A 12128-nucleotide genomic window follows, 5' to 3' on the forward strand; every position below is an offset into this window, starting at 1 on the left:
GATTCCATCTAAAGATTGAATATTATACAATAAAAGCTTATAAAATGTATGCATATTTGATTAATTCCTTGAGGGTTATTGTTCTCACCAATACTGCTTTTCCTTAAGACTTTACAAGTTCTGAAAAAAACACACCAATTGCTTTTCACTAAGTCCTGGTGAGGTGCTGTAGGATAACTGCCGGACTGCTAACCACAAGGTTGGTGGTTCAAACCCACTACCTGCACCTTGGAACCTCTGTACAGCAGGGGCGGGAAACCATTTTTCTGCCAAGAGCCATTTGGATATTTACACCATTATTCATGGGCCATACAAAATTATCAACTTAAACACTAGCCTGCTATATTTGGTCAAACATTTAATTAACTCACCCCTAATGCGATGGGTGTAACTGCAGTTGCCTTGGCAGGGCCAGACCACATGATTTTATGGATCTTATAAAGCCTCAAGACTGGGCGTTCCCCACCCCTGCTATACAGGGTCACTATGAATCAGAACCGACTGCACAGCACTTGACAACAGCAAGCACACATCCACTGAAATGAAGACTAAAGAAAAACTTCAAGATGAAAGCCATGAAACAGCGTATGCATTTTGACTTAATAATCCAATTCCCACAAAATGTTTATCTTTTAATCAAGTACCAGACATAATGAGACTTCAAGGAGCTCTGGTAGCGTAGTGGTTACAAATCGGGCTGTGAACGTCAGGGTCAGCAGTTCGAAACTACCAGCTGTTCCTCGGCAGAAAGATGAGGCTTTCTGCTCCTGTAAAGATTTACAGCCTCGGAAACCCTGTACAGGGTCACTATGAGTCGGAACTGACTCCATGGCACATAATAATAACTACAACAATATGAGACTTCACAGAGAAAAGAAACATGCCCATGTAGTTGGTGCTAAATCTAGAAAGTTGATACCGGCAAATACTCTCCTAAACAGAAAAGCTACATGCCCAAAGATTCTCTTTCAGTAAACACTCTGTGAGTAACAAAAACTAAATGTTCAGTGGAGGAATGGTTAGATAGGTGTTGACACATAAGCTCACTGGGATATTATGGAACCATTTTAAATGGCAGTTTCTAGAAGTATAGAACAAAATTCACATACCCAAATGCCTCTGAGCCAGGCAGATGAAAGTATGGGAGGCGGCCTAGTAGAAACTGGGAGGAAGTGAAAGATAGTCCAACAGGAACAAGTGGAAATTACCTGCCCTGTCTAAGGGCATTGACACTCAACATTGAAAAAATAATCTTAAGTCAAGCAGTTCTGACCATATAAAACATGTCATAGTGGGTGACCCTTGCTAGAAATAGAGGAAAATATTCAGAGGAGAAATAAGTACAATCTGATGCTGGTATGGCACAACAATGGTAACAATGCAAACATTATCTCTACATATAGACAAGGACTGGAGGTATGTACAGAAAAATAAAAGCTGGCCTTGGTGGGAACAATGCCTAATTATTCTAAACCTCGGTTTCTTCATCTATAAAATGGGGATTTGAAAAAAAAAAAAAAAAATTCCCATTATAAGCTGTCATAAAGTTTTCAAACCAAACCCACTACTATTCACTGGAGTCCAACTCATAGCAGCCCTATATGCACCATAGGGCTTCTGAGGCTATAAATCTTTGCAGGAGCAGAAAACCTCATGTCTCCCCTGGAAGAGGCTGGTGGGCTCCAACTGCTGACCTTATAGTCCAAACCCAAGATGCCATCGGGGCTTCTGCTGCCGGACGAACCTGGCACATGGCTAACAATCCTTTTCACCCTCTTTTTCTTTCTCCTCAATTTTTTTAATTAATTGCTTCTCTGACTTTATTTCCCATCATCCTCTTTCCTTTTGTTCTTTCAACTCTGGACACCCAGCCTCCTTGATATTCGTCAAGAGATTTTCTAAACTCTCTTCTGCCAGTGTCTGTATGGGTTGATGCCTCACTTCATGGGGTCTTTGCTCAAACGTCACCTCCTCTAGAGGATTTCCCTGTCTACCTCCCTTCTCTATCTCTTACCCAACTTTGTCATCGCAGGTAGCACCACCTGACATTTTATTATCTGTTTATCTGTTTACTCTGTGTCTCTGCCCCAGAAGAGCGGCTGGCTCCATGACGACAGGAATGTGCCTAATTTGCTTACTTCTTTATTCATGGTTCCTAGAAGGATACCTGGCACATAACAGACATTTAAAAAGAATGTGTTGAATATTGTTGGATACAGTGGAGACATTGTGCCTTTATTTTTTTTCCTTCTTTTTCTTCTAACTCTAGTGGCTGCAATGTTATGTATGTAATGATTTAAAAATACATTTTTCTTGTAGGTGCCCTTAATGTCTAATTCATCATCTTTTGTAACTTGCTTGGCAGATCAGCTATGCAGAAACTGGGATTAGAAGTGTTTGAAGAAGTCTACAATTACCTCAAGAGAGCAAGGCAGCAGCATGCCAGCGAGGCAGAGATCCGGGAGTCTCTGGAAAAGGTGGTACCTCGGGCCAGCGACTGTTTTGAGGTTGACCAGCTCCTTTACTTTGAGGAACAGTTGCTCATCACAATGGGAGAAGGGTCCACACTCGAGAACCTTTGCTAAGCAACTGTCAAAACAAGATACTCAAGTGGACAAACTGAACACATAGACTGGACTCTGGAATGGAAAATGGGTTCATATGTGGAGCTGCCACGGTTACTCTCAGTTCCTTGTCAGGCAGAGGAGTGACTCCAGTTGCTGTTGAGTGACCACGTGTGTGTCAGAGTAGAACTGCCCTGTTGTCCTTCATACGGTTTTCAGTGACTGGTTTTTCAGAAAGTCTTTCTCCCAAGGCACTTCTGGGTAAATTCAAACTTCCAGCCTTACTGTTAGCAGCCAAACATGTTAACTGAGCCACCCAAGGACTCCATTCATCAAGCAGAAAACCTGTCTACATATACTTGGAGTGTTGACATCCTGAGAGGCTTGTATACGGTTCTGGCTTCTTGCTAAACATTTTCCCTCATGAATTCCCTTAGGGGTTCCAGAAGGCTTGAACTGCCACTGGAAGAAGCTTTGTATTCTTTATTGTTTCTGGTTGGTTCTCAGTGCAGTGTGGCCAGCCTGCTCCTATAGGTCAATGGACACTGGTCTCTAACACACCAAGCAACTGCTCATAACCAAACATCCCTGTCTGAGATGGCCTGCTTTGGGTCCACTTTTGGCCTTCCATGACTAACAAGAAGTGAATATATTTAACAGGACCTGGATTTAAATACCAATGTGTGATTCCTGTCTATAATTTACTCTCCAAACTAACTCCTGCACCATTGAAGACATTTATTCCTAACAATTATATTTTCTATGACTGTACAATAAATCACATATTTTATCTTTTCCATATCCGAGTGACTAGCACTGAATGACTTCAACTACCTCACAGTGAGTACTTTAAAAACACAGACGTCCAACTGTGACTTGGGCTCACTTTAAGAACTGAGGAGCAGAGCTACTGTGGCTCCAAATCTCTGCCTGCCCCAGGGCCTCACCCCCACTTCTCCCCAGCAACCAGAGGAAACATGGGTGTCCAGGTGAACCACAACATCTGTGGTGTCCAAAGACTTGTGGCATTTCCCCTCAATTCCTGGTTTCTCCTTCATACAATGGTTGGGGGCAGAACAAGTCTGCACATGTCTCTTCACAAAGTCAGGGTGCCTGTCCTCCCCCTTTCTCCTGGTGTGCCAGGGAATCAGCCCCACTGGGAGACAAGAGTCAGTAGACCCTCTCACAGCCCTGCCCCTCTGTGTCTGGTACAGAATGGGCGGGCTATAAATACTGGCTCCTGGGGGTGGGATCTGAGATTCTTCAGAATTCCGAACTTGAGCATTTTACTCAAGTCAAAACTGGGACCCATGACTGTTCCCATGATTGTTGTAAAGTGTTGTCTGGTGGGTTCTGACTCATAGTGACCCTGTATTACCATTTCTGAGGAGCAATTGGTGGGGTTTGAACCGCCAACCTCATGGTTTAAACCAATCTTGTGATCCGGTGCTTTGTCCTACAGCACCACACCAGGACTCCATTCCTATGGTGGTGGTTGTTAAGTGCCACTGAGTCAATTCCAACTCATACTGACTCTGTATAAGGTTTCCAAAAAGCAGCGAGTGAGCTTGAACCACCGACCTTGTGATTTAAAGCGGCCTTGCAGTCCACAGTGGGACCTGTGATCACTCACTACTGGGAGCTGGCATGGAGGTTTCCATCATGCTAATGGGGAGGAGACCTAAGGCCCAGGAAAAGCTCCCTGGGGCTCCCAGAGCCCTTCAGATTGCACCTGGGTATGAAGGAGGGGTGTGGTCATAGCACCCAAGTTGATGAAACTTACTGAATCTCTGCTGTTTTTATATTTATAGCCTTCTTGTTGTTAGTGCCAGCGTGTCAGTTCTGACTCACAGCGGCCCTATAGAGGGTTTCTGAGGAGCTGCACTTGGTGGGTTTGAACTGTGAATCTAGGGTTAGCAGTCCAGTGCATCCCCTGCAGTGCCACACCAGATCTTCTTTATAACTTTAGGGTTCTGTGATTTGCTAGATCAGAAGGGGAAGTAGATATTGATATATGCTCTGCCATCTTTCACAAACACATCACCATCCACAAGTTTAGATGTTTCTAGGAGTCCTGGTATAGCACTGTAGGATAAGCACTGGACTGCTAGCCACAAGTCAAACCCACCAGCTGCTCCTTGGAACCTCTATACAGGGCCACTATGAGTCAGAACTGACTCGACAACATTTAACAACAACAAAGATGTTTCCAGGAAGACAGATGGCAGATTGAGAACATCTCACCTCTCTAGTACTTGTGGTGTGCACCACAACATACTTAAGCTGGAGAGAAATACCATTTGAGAATCCAGTCCCAGACCTTGTAGAAGGAGGCCCCTCACAGTTCCCTTTCCCTTGTCTCACTGGGGGAAGCAAGGCATCAGATGACTAGAAGAAAATACTTTTTTATGATTGCCATTGGTAAAATGCTTTTCTCCCTTAGCCCTTCTCAGTCTTTGTTCTGGGCAACTCTGCTGTGGCGTTAAATAACCGAGCATACTGCAAGATGGTAGAGGGAAATCAGCTAAAGTCATTTGTTACAAAACAGTCAGAGATATGAGAGAACAGAGGGACCCTACTAGCCTGCTGTTTTGTAAAATATATATTTCACAAATGCCAATTGACCTTTCGGCTTCCTATTTACGCTGAGGAAATGCCACTAGCTATTTTGGGGTGATGCAGAAATAAGGCACACAAAGAGAGTGATGGGAGTTAATTATTTAATGTCTTTGGGGCTGAGACTAGAGCAATAGCTCAAAGTGTATTCTAAAGACCCAGCGATCACAGTGGGCTTGGAAGGATAAAGGAGGCAGACAAATTAAGTAGTAGCTCAAGGGGGAAGCCACACCACATTCCTCTTTCAAAATGATGAGATAGCTAACTAATGTGTGAGAGAGGAATGAGGCCAGGCCACCTAGACAGTGAGCAGAGATGAAGCAAATAGGAGGGAGAGCTCTGTGTGTGTTTGTCACACAGATTAGCCAGGTGTAGGGATGGATATGTAGAAAACAGTGTTTTAAAAATACTTTGTATTTATGTTTTATGTATTATATAGTAAAGGATGGTTTTAAACTACTGTATAAGGAAAAGGAAATGTAATTTAACACCAGATAACTTAGAATCTAGACCTACTCTTGCTATTTACTGTGACCTATAACAAGTTCTTTTTCTCTGAATTTCCTTCCTATGTCAGAAGATTTCTGTAAAGAACAAATAGATGTCCAATAGGCTGAATGACATGAAATGACCGATGTGTGGAAATAACTGCTGGAATATATGTACCACGGTAAGTAAAAAGTACTGCTACGAGGGTTTCTGTTCAAACATGCATGGGTTTATTCCAAGCAAAACATGTTAAAACATGTCTCTTCCATCAGTGAATAGCTGCACACAAGTTTTCTCAGTAATACACGCGTCTTAACTCATTAAGTGCCATCGAGTCAGTTCCAACTCAGTAACCCTGTATAGGGTTTCCAAGGAGTGGCTAATAGCCTTGACCCACTGGCCTTGCACTTAATCCAGTGTTTATCCTATAGCAGCACACCAGGACCCCTGAATCTCATTGTTGTTAAGTGTCATGAGTTGGTTCCAACTTACAGTGATCCTGTATAGGGTTTCCAAGGAGCAGCTGGTGGGTTTGAATGGCCAACCTTGTGGTTAGCAGTCCAGAGCTTATCCTATAGTCTCATTAGTGTGCAAAGAATAACAAGTATCCATCCCATAGCCTCTCTACATAGCTATGATAATAATTCATTATAATGGCCACAGAGAACTCAGACACCATACATGGGATTTATTAAGGAAGTTATCAGGATCAGAAATGCTCAGGGCAGAGTTTTCGCAGGCAGGACAGCCTGTTTGCAGGCATGCCCGCAGGAAGACCTCTCTCTGCCCCTTGGCCCCTTGGTCTGACTCTTGTCCTGCTCTAACAATGTTACCTGGAGGCACCCCGTTGTGCAAGCAAACCTTCTGTCCTAAATCACTCAGCTTTACTCACTCTGTGGACTGTGAAGCCCACCAGTGTCCTGTGTGCTGGCTCCTCTGTAACCCCTCCAGTGTCACAGCTTTCTGTCCCTAGGTCAGGGAGGTTCAGTGTGCAGGGATCTCAGCATCCAAAGGATGTGCTCCACTCCTGCTTTTCTTCTTTGATGGTAGTCATACCCCACCCCCACCCCACCCACCCTCATTCCTGCTCTTGATATGGCTCAGTGTGTATCCAGCACAATGGCAAAACTAGCCAACCACAATTAGTCCTGTTAACAACAGCTCACAATTGATCATGCAATGCAACAGCATCTTCCTTTCCCTTCCCTCTCTTTCTCAGGCCCATTAGGAAAAAGAAGTTTGGTGGGAGGTGGTCTGTATGACAACCACTGGGACTGTGAACCACAACCTTGGCAGTTCGAGCCCATCCACTGCTTGACAGGAGAAAGATGAGGCTTTCTGCTCCTGAAAAGCTATGTCTCTTTGGAAACTCTCTATAGGGTCACAATGAGTCAGAACTGATTCCAGGGCACTTAGCAACCACAACAAAGGCTATGGCTAGAAGAGACATGTAGAGTAGTTCAGTGCACAATAGGGTGCCTTCATATAGATGTTTTTACTTAGTAAAGGGTTCCTTGATTTTGTAGCAATGCTTTTTTACTTACTCTCAGGTATTTTTGTTGTTGTTAAGTGCCACTGAGTCGATTCCGACCCATAATGACCCTGTATAGGGTTTCCAAGGAGCAGCTGGTGAGCTTGAATCACCAACCTTGAAGTTTATACAGCTTTGCAGTCTGATGCATTAGCTCATCGAACCGCCTGATCTTCCACCATTGCAGATTCATCCCTGAAGACTTCCTTAGCTTCTAAGATTCTATCTAACCATTTCCAGCCAGCGCTTGACTAGAAATTAGCTGGCAGTCAGCTACAAGCTGAGAGAACCATGAAGCAAGCAGCTCCAAAAGGCAAATAGGCTCTTAGGCCTAGCTTTACCTCCCACATTGTTTCCAGTGTCGCATTATCCAATAAGCAAGGTAAGCACAGGCTTACTTGTGATTACTTATCTGCAGTGAACAATTTCACATTTTTTTTCACCACATCAAAGACTTTGTTTCCATGTTTGGCTGGCAGCTGTCTCTCTCCCAAACATACAGCACCTTCCTGCAGAATCAAAGTCTCTTCAAATTTATAATCTCTGACAGAGACGGAGTACATGGTACACAAGGTAGGGACAGGCCTACTTGTGCTTACTTAAAAATCTATAATGAACAGTTTCACATGTTTTTCACATCAAGTAAGCCCATGCTCACCTTGCTTATTGGTGAATTTGATATGGAACTCAACCTATTTTATATTTCAGTAAACTCCTGATGTGGTGCTGTAGGATTAGCATTGGACTGTGAACCACAAGGTTGGCAAGTTCAAACCCACTAGCTGCTCGGAAACCTTATACAGGGTCACTATGAATCAAAACTGACCGTGCAACTACAACGTTGAGCATCATCACCAGAGTTCTTAAGGATGCTCAGTTCCTCAGGAACTTGAGGAAATTCAAAATTTGGCCCAACAAAAATATATTATTTTGAAGACATTAGGACCATAGTCTCTGGTAGCATTGTGGTTATGAATCGGGCTGCGAACCGCAAGGTCAGCACTTTGAAACTACCAGCTGTTCCACTGGAGAAAGATGAGGCTTTCTACTTCCGTAAAGATTCACAGCTTTGGAAACCCTGTATAGGTTCGCTATGGGTCGGAACCAACTCCACGGCACACAACTACCACCAGGATCATAGTCATTATAGTGGATGCAGAATTTAATTAGTATCTCCAACAAATATTCACAAAGTAGATTTGTAGGTTTAGTTTGCAAAGTGTTTCAATAGCTAGAAACTTTTTCTTTCCACACTATTGTCCCTTTTTCCATCTTTGATAGATTGAATTTTCGGTCCTAATTTACCCTTCCATGTGCCCTGACAGTTGTCTTGTAACTTTGTATTTCTTCTACTTCTGTGGGCTGAGTGTATTTCCCCACCCCTTGAGTTTGTTTATAGGACTTGCTTTGGCTAAATTGAGTGATGCAATCAGGGGCTGGAAATACGGAACAAAGTTCCTCCAGCCAAACCACAGGATTAAAATTGTCCAGCCATAATAAAGGAGCGCTTCTACAGATGGTGAGCAAACTCCTGAGCTAGAAGCAAATGTTTACTGCTACTCAGATTTTAGGGTGGGTTGTTAGATTGCATTGTTGCAGCAATTAGCTAACCAATATGCCTGCCTTCTCCTGACATCACTTCTATGCGTGTATCATTTCTCTCACAATCTGAATTTAGATTCCTAGTCTCCAGGCTGTGATACAATAAATGTCTGTTCTGTAAGGCCACCCACTTGGTAGTATTTTGTTACAACTGCCCAGGGAAACCAAGACAAACATGTTTCAAGGCAATGCTGCATGGGAACGTTGAACCAACCAAGAGTCTGCTCTTTATTTGAATTTCAGCTCAACATGTATTGAGTTCCCATTCTGTATCAGGTTCTGCGTTTAAGTGCACAACTTTGAATGATAAGAACTCATGAGGCAAATGTTAAGTGCCATCAAGTTGGTTCTGACTCATAGCGACCCTTTACAGGGTTTCCAAGGAGTGGTAGGTGGATTTGAACTGCTGCCTTGTGGTTTGCAGTCTAGTACTTATCCTACAGTGCCATACCAGGAGTCCCGCCAAGCAATAAGAGAGAAAAAAACCCTTGCAGTTATGAGGAACACAAAGATGAAGGACACAAGCTTGTGGGTTCTGGAAATTTGAAATATTTGGTGCTAACTGTACCTAACATGTGAGAGTTAACATGTGTGTGTGTGTCAGCTTTAGAGAGGAAGGGGTGGGAGCCAGGCTACAACATGGTCTCCAGTGATCCCTACCTTCTGGGTTTTGTGCACTTAAGTAGCTCCTGCTCACATTGCATCAAGGGTACCTGTGTGACCAGTAGATTTGTGTGTGACTTCTTAGACTAGGTCATAAAAGACATGAATTACACTTTGCTCTCTTAGATCACTTATTCTGGGAGAAGCCAGCTACCATTTTGTGAGGATACTTAAGCAAACCTATGGAGATCTATGTGGTAAGAGACAGGCTTCTTGCCAACAGTTGGTACCAACAGGCCAGCCATGTGAGTGATCCATCTGGGAAGCAACTTCTCCAGTCATAGTCAAGCCTTCATTTGACTGCAACTCTGGCAGACATCTGGACTAACATATCAGAGACTCTGAGGCAGAACTACCCACCTAAGTCATTTCTTTATTCCTGACCTGCAGAAAGTGAAGTACTAAATGCTTAGTGCTATGTCAAATCACTGCATTTTGGGGTAAGTTGTTACTGAGCAATGTTGTTGCTGTTAGGGTCTGTTGAGTTGGTTCCAACTCATAGAAACCCTGTTGCTATCATATTTGGTAGAAGATCAGCAAAAACACACACAAAAAAGCACAACAGAACAAAACACTTTCTGATCCTACGCCATCCTCACAACTGGTTGTTACACTTGAGCCCATTGCTACTGCCACTGTACCAATCCATCTCCTTGTTTTCTCGGACCCTCCACTTTTAAAAGCATGATGTCCTTCTGCAGGGACTGGTCCATCCTGACAACATATCCAAAGTATGAGAGACACAGATTGGTTTGTTCTTTTGGCAGTCCCTATACTTTCAGTATTCTTTTCCGACACCATAACTCAAACGCATCAATTCTTCTATGGTCTTCCTTATTCACTGTCCAACTTTCACATGCATATGAGGCTTTTGAAAATACTGTGACTTGGGGAAAACATACCTTGTCTCTCAAACTGGTATCTTTGTTCTTGAATACTTTGAAGAGATTTTTCTGCAGCAGATTTCCCCAATGCAATATGCTGTTTGACTTATTCACTGCTGCTTCCATGAGTGTTGATGGTGGATCCAAGAAAAATGAATTCTTTGGTCTTCATCAGTAAGGATTTTAAGTCCTCTTCACTTTCAGCAAGCAAGGCTGTATCATCTGCATATCCCAGTTTGTTAATGAGTCTTCCTCTAACATGATGCCACATTCTTCTTTCTATAATCTGGTTTCTGGGATTACATGCTCAGTGTACAGACTGAACAAGTATGGTAAAAGAATACAATGCTGGTGTGCATCTTTCCATATTTTAAACCACTCAGTATCCCCTTGTTCTGTTAGAAAGATTGCCTCTTGGTCTATGTACAGGTTCCTCATGAGCACAAGTAAGTGCTCTGGAACCCTCATTCTTTGCAATGTTATCCATAGCTTGTCAATCCACACAGTCAAAAACCTTTGCAGTCAATAAGGCAGAAGTAAACACCTTTCTAGTATCCTCTGTTTTCAGCCAAGAGCCATCTGATCAGGAAACGTCAGCAATGATATCCCTCATTCTATATCTTCTTCTGAATACGGCTTAAATTTCTGGCACTTCCCTGTCAGTGTACTACATCAGCCATTTGAAAATTATCATCAGCAAAGTTTTACTTATATGTGATATTAATAAACTTGTCTGATGATTTCTGCATCCATTGACTCACCTCTTTTTGGAATGGGCACAAATATGGATTTTTTCCAAATGATTGGCCATGTAACTGTCTTCCAAATTTCTTGCTATAAATAGATGAGTGAACATCTTTAGTGCTGCATCAGTTTTCTGAAATATTTCAATTGGTGTTCCATAAATTCCTGGAGCCTTGCTTTTCACCAATACTTTCAGTGCACCTTGGACTTCTTTCTTCAGTGCCATTGGTTCCTGATCATTGCTACCTTTTGAAATGAACACCAACCATTTCTTTTTGGTACAGCAACTGTGTATTTCTTCCATCTTCTTTTGATGCGGTCTACATCATTCAACAATTTGCCCACAGAATCCTTCAACATTAAAATCTAATGCTTGGATTTTTTTTCAGTTATTTCAACTTGAGAACTACTGAGCTTGTTCATCCCTTTTTGTTTTCTCTAGGTGTTTGTTAATTTCATTATAATACTTAATGTCTTCTCAAGCTACCCTCTGAAATTTTCTGTTCAGCTCTTTGCCACATTTCTTCGAGTTGCTTTAGCATCTCTACACTGGAGAGTGAGTTAGTTTCAGAATCTCTTTGGTCATCCATTTTGTTACTTTTCTTTTTTTCCTGTCTATTTCATGACTTTTGCTTTCTGTTTGATGTTCTAAATATCATCCCACAGTTCTGCTCTTTGGCTAACATCTGGAGGACATCATATTTGGTAGAAGATCAGCAAAAACAGCAAGACCCTCAACCAGATGGAGTGACATAGTGGTTGCAACAATGAGCTTAAACCCAGCAATTGTGAGTCCAGTGCAGGACTGGGCAGTGTTTTATTCTGTTGGACATAGGCGTTTTATGAGTTGTAGCTGACTCCACAGCATCTAACAACAACAGTCCTGTAGGGCCTTTCCTCATATCAGCATTGTGTGGAGAACAGGTTTAAATAAGATGAGACTAAAGGTAGGACAAGGAGAGTGAGGAGTTATTGTCCAGGTGAGAAAAGACAAAGACTTGATCCACATCAGGAAATTGAGAGTTGAGAGTGGAA

At 42.7% G+C, this 12128-nt stretch overlaps 1 protein-coding gene across 1 annotated transcript in view; it reads left to right on the top strand.

Moving 5' to 3' along the window:
• NEK11 (NIMA-related kinase 11) overlaps positions 1-2585 on the top strand; it is a 436844-nt gene extending 434259 nt beyond the window's left edge. Inside the window, exon 17 of the mRNA XM_006846637.1 lies at positions 2366-2585. Coding sequence (XP_006846700.1) covers positions 2366-2585 — 220 coding nt within the window. The remainder of the gene's footprint in view (positions 1-2365) is intronic.
• Positions 2586-12128: the final 9543 nt, after the last annotated feature.

Source organism: Chrysochloris asiatica, unplaced genomic scaffold, assembly GCF_000296735.1.
Source record: "Chrysochloris asiatica unplaced genomic scaffold, ChrAsi1.0 scaffold00028, whole genome shotgun sequence".
NCBI lineage: Eukaryota > Metazoa > Chordata > Mammalia > Afrosoricida > Chrysochloridae > Chrysochloris > Chrysochloris asiatica.